At 48.4% G+C, this 16,065-nt stretch overlaps 2 protein-coding genes and 1 long non-coding RNA gene across 3 annotated transcripts in view; 1 reads left to right on the plus strand and 2 right to left on the minus strand.

Annotated features, from left to right (window-relative positions):
- The window catches only part of LOC114007679 (uncharacterized), an 84,040-nt gene extending 76,053 nt beyond the window's left edge, over positions 1–7,987 (minus strand). The window contains exon 1 of the long non-coding RNA XR_003549264.1: positions 7,760–7,987. This is a non-coding gene — a long non-coding RNA (uncharacterized LOC114007679). The remainder of the gene's footprint in view (positions 1–7,759) is intronic.
- On the plus strand, positions 2,064–2,935 carry GTSF1L (gametocyte specific factor 1 like). Its single transcript, XM_006172216.3, is given in 2 exon segments — positions 2,064–2,797; positions 2,799–2,935. Coding segments are annotated over 2 exon segments (486 nt in total). The 5' UTR covers positions 2,064–2,393; the 3' UTR covers positions 2,881–2,935.
- Positions 7,988–11,425: 3,438 nt separating the features above from the next.
- The window catches only part of MYBL2 (MYB proto-oncogene like 2), a 38,998-nt gene continuing 34,358 nt past the window's right edge, over positions 11,426–16,065 (minus strand). Inside the window, exons 12-14 of the mRNA XM_027771464.1 lie at positions 15,220–15,324; positions 12,481–12,627; positions 11,426–11,947 (exon numbers count right to left, since the gene is read on the minus strand). Coding sequence (XP_027627265.1) covers positions 11,819–11,947; positions 12,481–12,627; positions 15,220–15,324 — 381 coding nt within the window. The 3' untranslated portion in view covers positions 11,426–11,818. The remainder of the gene's footprint in view (positions 11,948–12,480; positions 12,628–15,219; positions 15,325–16,065) is intronic.

The following is a 16,065-nucleotide window of genomic DNA, read 5'->3' on the forward strand; positions in this document are numbered from 1 at the left end:
CCAAGTGTGGGGGCCAGTAGATGGTGTAGCAGTTACATTGCTGGACTCCCACGTGGCCAACTGCAGTTCGAGTCCCAGACTCGGTGGTTTGAAAATCATGCTGGGAGCGTGTGCATGCATGCCCAGTATCTTAGGAGGAGAATGAAGAAGGGATTGCAGCATGGTCAAGTGATTTCCCTCTGTCTCTGTTCCTTGTCTCTGCCTGCCTCTCTCTCTCTCTCTCTCTTTCTCTCGTGATTGAATTTACTCTGAGGCAAAAATCTCTTTAAAAAAAAAAAGTCAGGTGTATGCACATGTGTGCCCAAAATCTTGACAAGATGACAAATGGAGGCAAAGGGATTATGACTTGACCATGCCCTGCTAGGGGGTACTTTCTCCCTTGTTTCCCCTCTAGCAAATGTAAACATCCTCTGGCAATTAAACAAACAAACAAACAAAAAAAAACAGGGAGGGGGTGGGGACCAACAGATAGCGTAATGATTATGTGGCTGGACTCCCACGTAGTCAACTGTGGTTCGAGTCCCAGCGTGGTTAAAACTCACGATGGGTATGTGTACATGCATGTGTGCCCAAAATTCCAAAAGGAGAAAGAGACAGAGAAGAAGGGATTTATCATGACCATTCCCCATGGGAGAACGGTCTCCTCCCCTTCTCTTTGCCCCTCTCTGGTGAGTACAAGTGCCCTCAGGCAGGAAAAGGAAAAGGAAAGTTGTAAAATAAACCCATGCAGGCTTCAGAGACTGAAGATACCACACATAAACTTGATTTTCTTTTTAATTTTTTTTTCTTGATGATGGACAGTGTACACATGCAAGTGAGAAAGAGACAGAAGAGGGTCTGGTCACACCATGATCCCCTTCCTCCAATCCTCTAGCCATCAGATCTCAGCACTCACACAATCTCTGGAATATTTCATGCCAACTGGGCCAGGAATCTGAACCACGGTCTCCATATAGGATCCAGCATCTCTCGAGCAGTGCATTACAGCTGTACCACAAAGATAGCCCCAGACACAGACTTTAAAACTCAGCTTACCATGCTTAAAGAAATAGTGACAAACCTGAAAATACCTACAGAAAACAAGAAACTATACAAAGTGACGTAACAGTTTGGAAAAAACAAGTATCTCAAGAAATGTAAAATACAAAGACCAAAATCAAAAGCTGACGGGTTGGTGGTTATAAGAGCCAGCTCCTGTATGACTGACACGCAGTACAAGCGCCAGTCCCAACAGCTTGAAAATCACGCCAGGCTCATGTGCATGCTCACTCCAAATCCTGACAGAATGGAGAAACAGAAAGAGTGCAGCTGTGGGGGTGCCTTCCCCCTCTCCCTGTCTCTGAATATGTGTACTCTCTGGCAAATTAAAAGGAAAAATGGGCACAAACCAGTGATGGCACAATGGTTAATGCAGCTGGGTCCCACATGGCCTACTATGCCATTTGAATCCCAGGCCCAGCAGACTGAAAAACACACTGGGCAAAGTGTGCCCAAAATCCAGAGAGGAGAACGGGATAGAAGGGATTACACATGGCCAGCCCCTCAGAAGGCGATTTCTCTCATTCCCTCTCTCTGTCTATCTCTGGTGGACACACACACCCTATGACAAACTAGAAAAGTAAAATAAAAGGGGGCATATTTGGCAACAGATTGGTCAGTGCAGAAGAGAGGGAAAGTGAATTAGAGAGATTTTAAAAAACGGCTTAAAATAAGGGAAGGAAAGAAAAATGGACCAAAGTATAGGTTAGAAAGCACAAAATAAGATGGTAGATTTAAACCCAACTATATCAAGAATTATTAGCTTGTCAGGAAAGTCCTGAGGTATTTTTCTGTTTTTCTATGCAAAAATGAGTCATGAGTTTCCTAAGTACCCAATATATTAAACTAAAATGGACAGTTAAAAGCCTTAGATGACAACATACATGCCATGAACATGAATTTAAATGGCAGCTTTCCCCAAAGCTTCTCACCCCCTCCAAGCATTGGGCAGGAAGTAGCCTGTTCCTGATGACTTAGGCCACCCATTGTGACTCGCTCTTTGACATCACACAGTGCACCCCTCAAAGTCAAGGAAGACAGGTCTATCTTCTTTACCTCCCTGCACAGCTGCTATGGCTTCTTGGGAGAGGCTCTTGCATCTGCTTTATATAATTCTGCCTCACACACCGTTTGCTCTGTTCTCTGTGTAGCTGCTTCTAACAGCATCTGGCCCCTCTTCTAATTTACCTAGTGGCCCCATACAACGAGGACCACGAGATCTACGCCTAGAGTTCCAAGAGCCTATGCTGGGCAGGCAGAGGGCAGTTCCATCCTTACGGCAAGAGGGCTTTTCCAGGAGGGGCATTTCAGTCAACTCTGAACAGTGAGATACTCTGCGTCAAGAACATTTTCTCATGGAGCCGGAAGCCTTAGAAATTTGCCTGTATGATCCTCACCACCGAATCCCACTCAGCAGATTCCAGTACCACCTGGCATCGTGCAGGAGAAAGAAGCCCAAGAAAGCCAAAAAGATGGCCAACTGCAAATACAACGCATGCCACGTGGACCCCATCAAAAATCTGGAGGAACATGAGGCTGCCTGTGCCAACAGGAGCTCCATGGAGGAGGAGCACGTCCTTAACCCTCTAAAAGCCAGTCTTCTGAGTTCAAAGCAGAACAGCAGCCCCCTGCAGGTCTCTCCCTGGCTTCCCAATCCTGACATCTGGAATGTCGATGATGTTAATTGCCACCCTATGTTTGTCCTTAAGACTTTCGTTCCTGAAAAGCTTGTTTGTGAAAGTGACAGGAAAGAGAGAGAGAGAAGAGCAGCCCCCAGAAGATTCTCAGACCAGGATAGTAAACAGCCGGCAGGAGAAAGAAACCGGGCCTTTGAAAGAATAAGCAACCCATCACAATAAAGGCATGCAAATAAACCACACCTATCAGATCAGTACACATCCAAAAGATTAAAAATATTCTGCTGTCAGGACCAGCAGTTGGCATAATGGCTATGTTGCTGGACTCCCATGTAGTTGACTGTGGTTAGAGTCCCGAGTCCTGTGGTTCGAATGTGTGCCCAAGATCCCAAGAGGCAAATGGAAGAGAAGGGATTGCCATGTGGCCATCCCCCCAGGCGGTGATTTCTCACTTTTTGTCTCTGTGTCTTTCTGGTGAGCACACAAGCCCTATAGCTAGCAAAAGAAAAAAAAAATTCTACTGGTAAAGGTGGGCAAAATGGGTGTTTTCATAGCACGGGAAAAATTTTAAGTTGATACAACTTCCATGGAGGGCAATTTGAAAATAGCCATAAAAGTTGTCTATGCACATCAGGTTTGCAAGAGGAATTCTACTCCCAGGACATTGCACCGTGAATATACTCACACATGTGGAAAAGAAAAAAAACGTGAGGTTATTCATTGCGAGGTTATTTGTAGCAAGGGTCAGAAATGACCTCACTATGCACTGGGAGGGTCTGCTGAAATGCATTATGGTACATCCAGACCATGAAATAGCTTGCTGCCATGAAAAAAGCACGAAAGCTCTTTTTGTACTGATATGGAAAGCTAATGTGTATTGTTTAACTCAGAGGTAGAAACCTTTTTACGTGAAGGGCTAGATAGTCATCCGAAAAGTCATGATGTATTTTTTCTTTTATGCAAAAATGTGTCATGACTTTCCAAACAGCCCAGTATTTTAGTATTTTAGACTTTGTCTAGTTGTGCGCACACGCGTGCGTGTGTGTATGCGTGTGTATGTGTGTTAGAAAGACTTTTGCGGGACCAGCAGTTAGCATAATGGCTATGTTGCTGGACTCCCATGTAGTCGACTGCGGTTCAAGTCCTAGACCCGGCAGCTTAAATTCACGCCAGGCACGTGTGCATGCGTGCCCAAGATCCCAAGAGGAGAATGGAGGAGAAGGGATTGAGGTGTAGCCATCTCCCCGGGAGGTGATTTCTCGCTTTCTATCTCTGTCTTTCTGGCGAGCGCATGCACCCTATAGCAAAAACCTCTCCAAAAAAAAAAGAAAAAAAAAAGATTTTTGCTATAGGGCACATGCGCTCACTAGAGACATAGAGACAGAAAGCAAGAGATCACCCCCACCCGCCCCCAGGGGATGGCCGCACCACAATCCTGTCTTCTCTATTCTCCTCTTGAGATTTTGGGTGCACAGGTACCCGTGCCTGGCATGAGTTTTAAGCCACCAGGTCTGGGATTCAAACTGCGTTTGACTACATGGGAGTCCAGCGACAACCATTGCACCATCTGCTGGTCTGCAGTTTCTGTTGCAACTACTCAGCCCTGCCATCGACACAGCAAAGCAGTCGGAGGTAACATACAAATGGCTGGGTGTAGGTTCCAATAACACTATTTACAAAAACAGGTGGCAGGCTAGTGAGCCATAATCCGCCAACCCCTGGTTTTACTGATAAAAGCCAAGTATGGAACAGGCCACAGAGTATGGCATTATTTTCGCAGAATGGTGGGAGGGGACACGATTACATGTAAAATTTCTTTTTAAGATACACGAGAACAGGGGTCTGCCCAAAAAAAAAAAACATGACGTTTACTCTCTGATCCCTTACAGAAAAAGTCTGCTAACCTCCAGGGAAGATAATTAGGTAACTGCAGTAGGGGAAGAGAAAAATCCTTCCTTTAATATAGACCTCTTAGTGCCTTTTACAAGTGAATACATGTATTTGGACAAAACTTAAAACACAGGGCCAACTAGTGGCTTAGGGTAACATGGCACTAAATGATAGACACACCCGAAAGGTCGCAGGGTCTCCCTGTGCATCCTGGGCCCACACACAGGTGCCTGTCTCCAGACTAGCTAAGACCTCATGGAGGTGCTTTGTCTACCTTGAGCTCTCTCTCATGGGAGAGGAAAATTAACTTTAAAAATTAAAATATTGGGGGACCGGCAGAAGGTGTAATGGTTCCATCACGGACTCCCATATAGTCAGCTACAGTTCGAGTCCGGACCCAGTGGCTTAAAACTTACTCTGGGTGTCTGTGTGTGCATGCCCAAGATCCCAAGAGGAGACTGGAGAAGGGATTGTGGTGTGGTCATCCCCTCAGGGGGTGATTTCTTATTTTTGATCTCTGTCTCTGTCCCTCTGCAAAGCATACATGCGCAATAGCAAAAATCTCTTTGAAAAAACAACTAAAACATTGGGCCATTGGAAAAGTCATAACATATTTCTGCTTTTCTATGCAAAAATGCATCATGACTTTTCCTATGACCCAATACTTATTTTGTAAACAGCAGGTAGAAGACTTAGATGTTCTGAAAGCTTTTCAGGAGAAAAAAAAATTTTTAATTTTTAGCTATAGGGCACATGCACTCCCCAGAGACAAAGAGAGATCACCCACCCCACCTCACCCCCCGGGGTGGGGTGGGGACAAGGGGAATGGCCACACTACAATCCCTTCTCCATTTTCCTCTTGGGATTTTGGGCATGCACGCATACACACCCACTGGTTTTTTGTGGTTGTTGTTGCTGGTTTTTGCTATAGGGTCCATGTGCTAGCAGACAGAAAGTGAGAAATCATCCCCTGGGGGTTGGCCACGCCACAATCCCTTCCCCTCCATTCTCCTCTTGGTACTTTGGGCATTCAAGAACCATGCCATCTGCTGGCCCCTCTTGTGACTTATTTTAATTGACAAACAATATGTGTTTGGAGGGTACAATGTGATATTTTGATGTAGGTTCATTGTGGAGTGGTAAATTAAGCTCATTAACATATCTGCCACCCCACTCACTTTCTATTAGTGTGGGTGAAGACATTTAAGATACATTCTTTTCCTCAATTTTGAAGCGTATAAAATTGCCTGGTATTCCATTGTGTGACTTCCAGTTTACCCATGTTCCCAAAGAGTGTGTGAATTGTTCTCAGTCTGGCTGTCATAGTAGTGCTGATCTTGTCCTTGTGTTTTGGTGGGCCCTTGTACGTGTATCTTTTTGTTTATTTTTCTATAGGGCATGTGCACTTGCTGGACACAAAGAGAAGGAAAATGAGAAAGTACCCCCCCACACACACACACATACACACACACACACACATACACACACAGGGATGGTCGCTCCACAATTATTTCTCTATTCTCCTCTTGGGATTTTGGGCACACATGCAGATGCCTGGTGTGTATTTCAAGCTGCTGGATGTTGGACTCAAACCACAGTCAGCCCTGTGGAGACCAACACTGTAACTACCACACCACTGACTGGCCCATCTTATCACATTTTCTTCTTGCTGAATAAATACCAGTTACACTATTAGGTCAACTGGGAGGTCATATTTTCTGTGTTTTTCAAAAGCAAACATGCATCATGACTTTTCTGAGGACCCAAGTAGTAATTAGCATTGCAGGATTCCTGTGTACTAGACACTGAGTAGTTTCACACGTGTTAAATCATGTTCTCCTCCTCAGTCATGTGCAGTTATTCCTACTTTGTGAATATAGACATAGCCACAGAGAGGTTAAGTGATTGATTTCCCAAGTCTAGCAGCCAATAAGTGAGAGAGCTGGGATTCACTGTGGGGTGAGGAAGGGTCTCCTGGGTCCTGGTTGTGTTTCACTTCGGTTCTGGGTGCATCTTTTGAGTGAACAGACTCATGGAAAAGTCACCTTTATCTGCAGAAACTCATCTGCACCCAAATAGGACCCGTGTCCTCTGTGTGACGCTTCCAGGGCAAGCTCTTAGAAGCTCAACTGTGTCTGACGCTTGTGCCTTTCCCACCACACCCTCCGGGGCTGACACTGACACGGCAAGAACAGAATAGACACGCTAAAGCACAAGCCTTAGTCCAACCAGGCTGTCCTGCCTTGACCTCTGTCTAGGAACTTCCCTCACAGCTCTCAGCTGAAACAGGGTCATAGATTTCTTTGGCAGGGTTCCTTGTAAGGAAAGAATGAACAGCGTTTTGTAACTACATGATAAGAGTCCATGGCCCAGCCATGGTGGTTCACTGGTTGAACACTACTGTGTAACCCGGAGCCGTGTAGGAAGGCCCTGAGTTTGGATTCTGGATTAACCTGAACAAACCAGGCCTGCCTATGATCCTGGCTGCCTGGAGGGCTGGGGAGAAAAGCTGAGGCAAAGCAACGCTGTCTCCTCTGTCATGAAATAAATGAGTTTTTAAAAAAGGGAGAACGGAGAGGCAGCTGGTGGCGTGATGTTAAAGCAACTGGATCCCACAAAAAGCACTGTTCAAGTCTGGGACCTGACAAGTTGAAAAAACACACTGGGGAACCAGCAGTTAGTGTAATGGCTATGTCCCTGGACTCCCACGTAGTGGATCGCGGTTCACGTCCCGGACCCGGTGGCTTAAAACTCATGCCAGGCGCATGTGAGTGAGTGCCTAAGATCCCGAGAGAAGAATGGAGGAGAAGGGATTGCGGTGTTACCATCCCCCCTGGGGGGTGATTTCTTGCTTTCTGTCTCTCTGTCTCTGTCTGGTGCGTGCACACACCCTATAGCGAAAACCTCTCCCAAAAAAAGAAAAAAGAAAAACCACACTGGGTGCGTGTGTGTCCCCATAATCCCCAAAGGAGGTAGAGATGGAGAAGGGACTGTGATGTGATCATCCCCCTGGGGTGTACGGCCATGCCAGTCCTTCTCCATTCTCCTTCTGGGATCTTGGGCACACACACCTAGAGTATGAAGCCACTGGGTCTAGGACTTGAACCACATTCAGCCATGTGGGAGTCCAGTGACATTACTGCTATACCATCTGCTGGTCCCCTGACAAAATATTAAAAAGAGTTCTTTCTTACCATCCAGCATCAAGTATGCATCAATGTTCTCTCCAATCCCTTCCCCAGATGAAAGTTTACGGATTCTCCTTGATTTGATAGCCAAGGACCCCAAGGTTCAGTGCAGTAGACACAGCTAACAGCCAAGCTGGGATTCATATCCAAGTGTCTATTCACAAGTCAGAGCTTTGCCCAGAGTTGCCAAGAGAGCCAAAGAGAGTTCACCAGATGCCATGAGCCTCTCCTTCCTCAGGTACCTTCAGCCATAAGGAACAATCTAGATACAAAGTCACAATGGCTTTGGATTCCAGAACCCTTCATCTTACTCAGCCCAGTTCTAAGTTCTTCGCCAACTCAGCTGAACTCATGGCTCACTTTCCTCAAGGGTTTTTTTTTTAACAGACTCAAGTTTATTTTCTGTATCAGTTAGTTACTGCCTCAATAATGCTGAGCAACAAAACCACTCCAATATTCAATGGCTTACTGTCACTTGGGGGTTGGCTAATCTAGGTACACAAAAACCAGCAGACACAAAACATCAGGATATTGAATATTTGGACAATAGGATCAGCATATGACCTGTTAAGAAAGGGACACAGCCTCCAATACCTAGACTATATTCTTTTCAGATGCATAGAGAACATTTACAAAATTGATTGTATGCTCAACCATGAAGCAACAGTCAACAGATTCCAAAGATTGGAAACCACAGGCTATATTCCCTGATCACAATCAAGCTAGAAGTCAATAATAAAATGCACTAAAGTCTTTCTCACCTCTTTGGTTCTAATTGTCCTAGGATTTTTCTGTCTTCTTAGTCATTTATTTAATTTTATTATTATTTTTAAAATTTGCTATAGGGTATGTGCACTCACCAGAAACAGAGGAAGAAAGTGAGTAAGCAAGCTGCCAGGTCTAGGGCACACACAGCAGCCAGCCATGTGGGAGTCCAGTGCCCCAACCACCATGGCACTAGCTGGCCCCAAGATTTTCTCTCTACTCCATTGCTTCCTGTCGGAGTCAGGCACTTATTGGGCACGTGCTGTGTACCAGGCCAGGGCTGCCTGCTGGGTACAGTGCAGGGCCTGTCTCAGGGAAAAGCCAGACATTCTCCAAACCACCACTTTCTGAAGGGCATTTGAGACTCAGATTCTACACCTGGCCCTGCCAGACTGTTCCATTCATTATATAACTTGAATATCTGCAGGTCAGCCCGTTAATATGTAGGGCAACACCTTCATTTGGACCAGTTGAGACCACTAGTCTGTATCAATCGCAGCTCACTGAAGCTTTGATTACTTTCAAATACATTTGGAAACCAAGACAGACAAAATTCACCTTAGAGGGGATTAAGTCACTGTCGTTACAAAATGTTATTATGAAGTCTCAGTGAACTCTGGAAACAACTAGAACACAGAAATTGATTCACGCTGGGTCCGCTAAGTGGCCAATTCAAATTCTCATACTCTTGGCCTACCAACTACCTGCCCCAGGACCCTGGCTACTCCACGAAACAGCTTTCTATGCTTCCCTGCTCCTTAGGGCTCCTACTGCTTCACGTATCATAAGGAGAATGTTTTTCCTCTGGGTAAAGAATCATTTTCTTCACAACGGCTGTCTAATAGAGAAGGCGTCTGCGTAACAGTCACTTCTTCCCATATGTGGAGGTGTTAAAGCCAGGAATCTGCTTGATGAGGATGCTGAAGAGGGGTCATAAAGTCAGACATGTGCTTTGAGGACCATCTGTGGCTCATTCTACCCGCTGCCACAAATACACCCGTGGCCACCAGGTGGCAACAGAGCTGCACCATCAGTGAGAAGTCTGCATCAGCCCAGCAGACAGCAGATAGCTTTCCCTGAAAATACCAAAAATTGAACTGAAATAAGCCACTAAAAACTGAAATTTAAAAGGCAACTGCCAGGGGCTGGCAAGTGGCATGGTAGTCAAGGTGCTGGATGACCATATGACCAACTGCAGTTTGAGTCCCAGACCTAGCAGCTTGCTTTCTCATTTCTCCCCCCACCTGGCCCCCGGTCAAATTTACATGCATAAATAAAGTTAAATAAAATAATTCTCCTGAAGGGAACCAGCAGTTAGCGTACTGGCTATGTCACTGGACTCCCACGTAGTTGACGGCGGGTCGCATCCCGGACCCAGTGGCTTAAAACCCACGCCAGGCACGTGTGCATGCGTGCCCAAGATCCCGAGAGAATGGAGAAGTGATCACGGCATGACCATCCCCCCTGGGGGGTGATTTCTCGCTTTCTGTCTGTCTCTGTCTGGCAAGTGCATACGCCCTGTAGTGAAAAACCTCTCAAAAAAAATATAATAATTCTTCTGGAGATATCTGAACACCCATGCTCATGGCAGCATCACTTACAATAGCAAAGAGGCAGAACCAATCCCAATGTCCATCAACAGATGAATGGCTAGATACACAATGGAGTATTATTCAGCCTTAAAAAGGAACACAAGCTCCAACAGGGAGGAACCTTGAGGACATTATGCTAAGTGAAATTTCAAAGCCAGTCACAAAAGGACAGATTGTCCATAATTCCATTCACATAAGGTACCTGGAGTAGTCCAATTCAGAGACAGAAGCTGGATGATGCTTGCCGGGGGCTGAGGAGGCAAGTGGGAGGTACTGTTTATAGAACACTTGCCAATTTTGCAAGAGTTTGAAAAACTCTTGGAGATCAGTTGTACTTAATGGTACTCAGCAGCATACTTATAAAAGATTAAGATGGCAAATTTTATGTTTTTACAATTCAAATATATATGTAGGGTCAGCCAGGTGGCATGGTGTTAAGGCAGCTAGATCCCACATGGCCAATCGCATGGTTTGACTTCTGGACACAGTGCCTTGAAAAAAATATAAACTGAGCCCAGCCTATACACAGTATCTGAGATTATCAATCACGAACACAGACGTCAGGCCTGAGGGCCACTCTAGTCCCCAGCAGGTCCCTAGGCACCCCATGACAGGGTAAGCATTGATGGAAGACATTCTGGATAGAGTCCTGTATCTGGGGGTGGGGAGGGCATGACTGGGAAGTCTCTGGGGTCTTGGAGGAGCCATGTCTGGGCAGCTGGAATGGAGAGAGTGTGTAACTCTGCTAACACAGGCATGAGGCTCTCAGGCTGCAGACACATTTTGGTCAGGCCCTGTGGCTACACAGCAGAAAGCAAGTCTTCCCTTGGCCTTGGCAAGAAAACAACCCTCAGAGCAGATATGCAGACCCTTCACTTACACATGCCAAACAATTGCCTCCAAGTGATTGGATAAAATAAAAATAAACTGTCTCACACACACACACACATTAAGCACCTGCTTAGTCAGGCACTCCACAGGTGCTGGAGATGAAGCAACCAACACTAACAGGCCCAGACTCTGCCCCCTGGAAGGTTACGTGCAAGTGGGAGAGTCCAACAGTAAACTAGCACAGGGCAGGCCTGTGGCCTAGCAGCTGGAAGACCTGGATCGACATGGCCAACAGTGGTTCGAGTCCCAGCCTGCCAGCCTGGAAAACGAGCTAGGCATATGGACATACATGTCCCAAATCCTGACAGGATGGAAAAGAAATGGAGAAGGGACTACAGTGGGACCACACCCCTCCAGGGATGCTTTCTTCCTGTCTCTGGAAAGGGCATGGGATCTCTAGCCAAAAAAAGCAACTCCAAGAAAAAGGCAATTTTATTCTTTCAAGAAAACATACTAACAGGGATTGAGGAAGGGGGCAGCGCTGGCCATGCCCCCTGCCATCCTAAGTAGGATCTGAGATGAGGCCAGAACAGGCCAGGGCTTGGGAGAAGCTGACAGGGCTCCCTGTGGCACTGGGGAGGGGACTGGGCAGACCAAGGAGTGGGACTTTGTTGTCAGCACCAGGAACCGCCTGCAGCTGGACTGGGCAGCAGGACAGCGTGTGACCCTTTGGCCTCCACCTGAGCAGTCTAGGGAGGGGCTGGTGGAAAAAGGCTTGCTGCAGACGGACACCTGAGTGGGATTTTCGAATTCACAGACCCCTGCACCCCACCCAGCCCCTGTAAACATGAGGGTGGGCTCGAGACCTCCAAGCCTTTCAGGACAAGATGAGGGTCCGAGAGGTGTGGCTGGGCTTCAGGCGGCCCAGGGGCTGCAGGGCTTTCTCTTGCATGAAGAGCTGGTCCCTGGTCCCCCCGCAGGCCACCGTCTTCCAGGCGCTGGTCATCTGGAGGAGGCAGGAGGGTTACCTTCTGAGGACAATGTGTTCCCAACAAACCCTGTGACATAGGCCAGGGACAGGTGGCAGGCATTTCTATGAGCCACCCTCCCTCTAGAAGCCAGAGGCCTTTATGTGGCCCCGGGGACATTTCCCAACTGTGGCTTTCTCAATGGTGGAGCAGGAAGCTGCACTAGGAGGTTGGCTGGGCCCAGAAGCAGCAACCAGAGGAGGTGGTTCCTATGTGCACGCACTGGGATGCACAGCCTGGGCCCGCTCTGCCCTGAGAACAGATGTGGACCAAGCAAACCAAGCGCAGACACTACGGCTGAGTTACAAGTGAGCCACAGGCCATAAACGGGGTGAAGTGGGGCGGGGGCCATCTTCAGTACCCAGGGTCAGGGAAGCCGTCCTTGAGAAGTAGTGATTGAACCCAGATCAGAATAAGTAAAATGCAGCCACAGGAAGGCAGGCAGGAAGAGCATCTGGGGAGAGGGAAGAGCCTGAGCAGAGGCCCTGAGGTGAGGGTGGCCAGCACTCACAGGGGCGGGTGTCGGGAAGTGGCTTCGGGGCTTCTGGGCCGCTGCCTTCTCGGGCTGGGCCTGCAGGAAGCCCTGGTTGAGAAGGCTGTTGTCCTCTTTGACACCCGGCAGGACAAGGCTGCTGGAGCTTGATGGCACACTTGCTGGCTGAAACCAGAATCAAGTCAGTCAGGACTCCGCTGAGCGCTGGCCCCCAACACTATATCCCAGCACCACCAGATTTGGGCAAGCTACCAAGTTCTCTGAGCCTCAAACTGGAGAGTTTAAATGCATTTACTTGGGACCAACAGGTGGTGTGGTGGTTATGACGCTGGACTCCCACATGACTGACTGTGGTTCGAGTCCTGGACCTGGAGGCTTGTTTTCTCACTTTCTCTGTCTCTGGTCAAATTAATAATTATAATAATAAATAAATTTTTAAATACAAGTAAATGTAATTACTTAATCTTACTTTAATTTAAAAAAGTTGTTTTTAAAAAAAGTTTTTAAAAAAAGGGTTTTTTTTTTTTTTTATGAGTGTTTTGCTACAGGGTGGGTGCACTCGCCAGAGAGAGAGAGAGACAGAAAGCGAGAAATCACCCCCCCGGGGGGGATGGCCCACACTGCAATCCCTTTCCCTCCACTCTCCTCTTGGGATCTTGGGCACGCATGCACACACACCCAGCGTAAGTTCAAGTCACCAGGTCTGGGACTTGAACTATGGCTGACTATGGGAGTTCAACAACAAAGCCATTACACTAACTGCTGGTCCCCCCCCTCCAAAAAAATATTATTTTTTAACAACTTTCCCTAACTGTGGCTTTCTCAACAGTAAAGCAGGAAGCAGCACTAGGAGGTATGGCTAGTCCCCATATTCGCCTATTTTTAAAGAACTTTCTTACTTAAAAGATTAAGAAAAATACTTGTGGGGGGTAAAAATTACTTGTGGGGCTAGTACAACTGGATCCTCCAAAGTTAACTGTGTGGTTTGAATCTCGAACCCCAGTGGCTTGAAATACACACCCAATACATTTGCATGCATGTCCAAAATCCCAGGAGAAGGGATTGTGGTGTGGCCGCCCTCTCAGAGGGTGCTTTCTCACTCTCCTCTACCATGAGCCCACGTGCTCTAAAACAAGTTATTAAAAAAAAAAAGAGAAAGAGAAAAAAGCTTTGTGGAGTGCCCATTTTAGAGCCTGGCATTTGCACATGCCTGGCAGTGTCTGCTCCTTCCACAGGGAGCCGCAGGGGTTCCCACACCATAAGCCCCGGGAATAGCGAGAAGATGCAGCATCGACTGTCAGACATGGCGGAGGGCCTGGGCCTTCCCAGTATCTGCTCTGCTGGTATGCTCCCTCAGCAGTCTATGGGGGTCAGAGCTCTCTTTCCATTCTCATATAAATTTTTTTTTTCTTCAGATTTTTTGCTATAGAGCAAATGTACTCACAGGTGTGAGAGAGGGGAGAAAACAGAAATCACCCGCCAGGGAGGATGGCCTCACTGCAATTCCTTCTCCTCCAGTCTCCTCTTGGGATTTGGGGCACACAAATGCATAGTGCGATTTTCGTCACTGGGTCTGGGAACCGAACTGCACAGCTGGCCGTGTGGGATCCAGCACCTTAACCTCCACACACCTACTGCCCACTCCCTTCTTTATAAATTGCTAGAGGTTACATGCACCTGCTAGGGACAGCAAACAGTGAATGCATCCCCACTGGGGTATGGTTACACCTCAATCTCTTCTTCATCTTAAGATTTTGGCTACACACATCTGCCCAGGGTGACTTTTTCAAGCCCCCGAGGCTGCGATGTGAACCACTGTTAGTCCTGTGGGATCTGGCTCCCTTAGCCACCAGGCCACTGGGCCTGCCCAGGAGGGTATTTTGCATTGCTGAGAAGCTGGCACTTAGAAAACCTGAAATGCCAGAGCCCAAGTGGTAGCGGCAGGACTCAGACTCAGGCCCAGCTGACTCGACATCTCTGCTCTCAGCCACTGGTGCACCTTTCTTTTCTTTAACCTCCTATAACCATTTTTCCTGTCATTCTCTGGCCGGGAGGGTACTCAGTCCTTGGCTGGCAGGAAGAGTGAGGTCTCTCTGCAAGGACGAAGTGCAGCTGGTGTGCTGCGTGATCTGGTTGGGTAACCCTGGCCCTCTGCTCACACCCCAGCCATGCCTCTCTCTGCCCTAGCCAGGCACCAGGGCCAGTGCAGCTCACCCCACCAACACTGGGGAGGGGGCAGTGGTTTGTGAGGACCCACTCTGTGCAGACAACAAACCCCTACCTGAGGCCAGGCACCAAGTACACTTGCCTGGGAGCTCCCCAGCACTCACCCTGGACTAATGGGGACCAATGTACTCCCAGCTGCCTGGCTGTGCTTTGAGGCACTCGTCAACCCTCTCTGGGGTCTCCCACATCCCCCAAGGGAAAGAATGTAAGGCAGAGTACTGGGGACCAGATCCACTGTTTCAATCATGTTCCAACCGCGCAACTCCTCCCAAAGAAAACCACCTGTGAGAGACACAGCAGAGCTGCCAACTGAAACCTGGGGTGGGCACCCAGACCCTTACTGCCCTCTGTCACCTCCCTGCGGAGCCCAGAGCTGCAGAAGCCCAGTAAAAGAATCACTAGAATACTCCGTCTTGAGGAGGGCCCACTCCACAACTAAATGCTAGCAGGCAAAGGCTTTGGAGACGCCATCCTGCCTGGGCAGAAGAGCAGTTTGCAGCTCTGGGGTGTAGAGGGGTGGCCGGCCCTTACCAAGGACAGGGCCTTGGGCAGCGAGGACATCATCAGCTTCACGTCCTCGTCCACGATGTCAAGAGCCAGCGACTTCCGGACTTTCTTGATGGGGCTCCGCCGCATCTGAAAGTCGGGAGGAAGGAGACAGTGAGGTGGTGCCAGGGATGCCTGTGTCAGTGCCGTGGCCACAGTCAGAGGTCGCAGAAACAGGCCCTGCTCAGCGGAGCCTCCAGCGGAGCCTCCAGGAGGGTCTGGCAGGTACAATTTGCATCAGAAGCATAGGAAACGAGGTTTTGGGCCATCACACTCTGCCCAAGGGCAGACCGTGCATGTCCTGCCAGATGCCATGACGTTGGGCAAGATCGAACATGGATGCAATGCGAGCCTCTACCCCCAAACAGACCAGACAGCCCGCCAAGGTTCTGCCACTGCAAAGAGCTCCCTCAAGGGGCCCAGCCAAGACCCCTACACACACACTCAGGGGAGTATCATGGAAATGTAAACCCCTGAGGACAAACCTGCCTGAGGCCCGGGCTGGTCCCGACACTAACCCTCACCTCACATTCGCAGCTCAGGGTCTGCTCTCATACCAAGGACAGTCTCGGGACTCATATCCCGCCCAGTGGTGCATTCCAAACTGGAGCTGACACAGCTCAGAGCCACTGGTCACCACCAAGAAGAGGATGAGGAGGGGCCCGGCCCAGCAGGCCCTGTTCGGCCTGACTGCCCACCTTTCGACCCGCTGTTCCCACCTTCCATTAGGGAGTGCTGTCTAGGAAGAGGAATGCAAAAGGGGCAAAGGGGGAGGGGCGAGCAAAGAGCATCTGGAGCATCTGGCTACAGGCTCACCCGCCCCCCGCCCCC

Source organism: Tupaia chinensis, unplaced genomic scaffold, assembly GCF_000334495.1.
Source record: "Tupaia chinensis unplaced genomic scaffold, TupChi_1.0 Scaffold000216_1, whole genome shotgun sequence".
Lineage (NCBI taxonomy): Eukaryota > Metazoa > Chordata > Mammalia > Scandentia > Tupaiidae > Tupaia > Tupaia belangeri.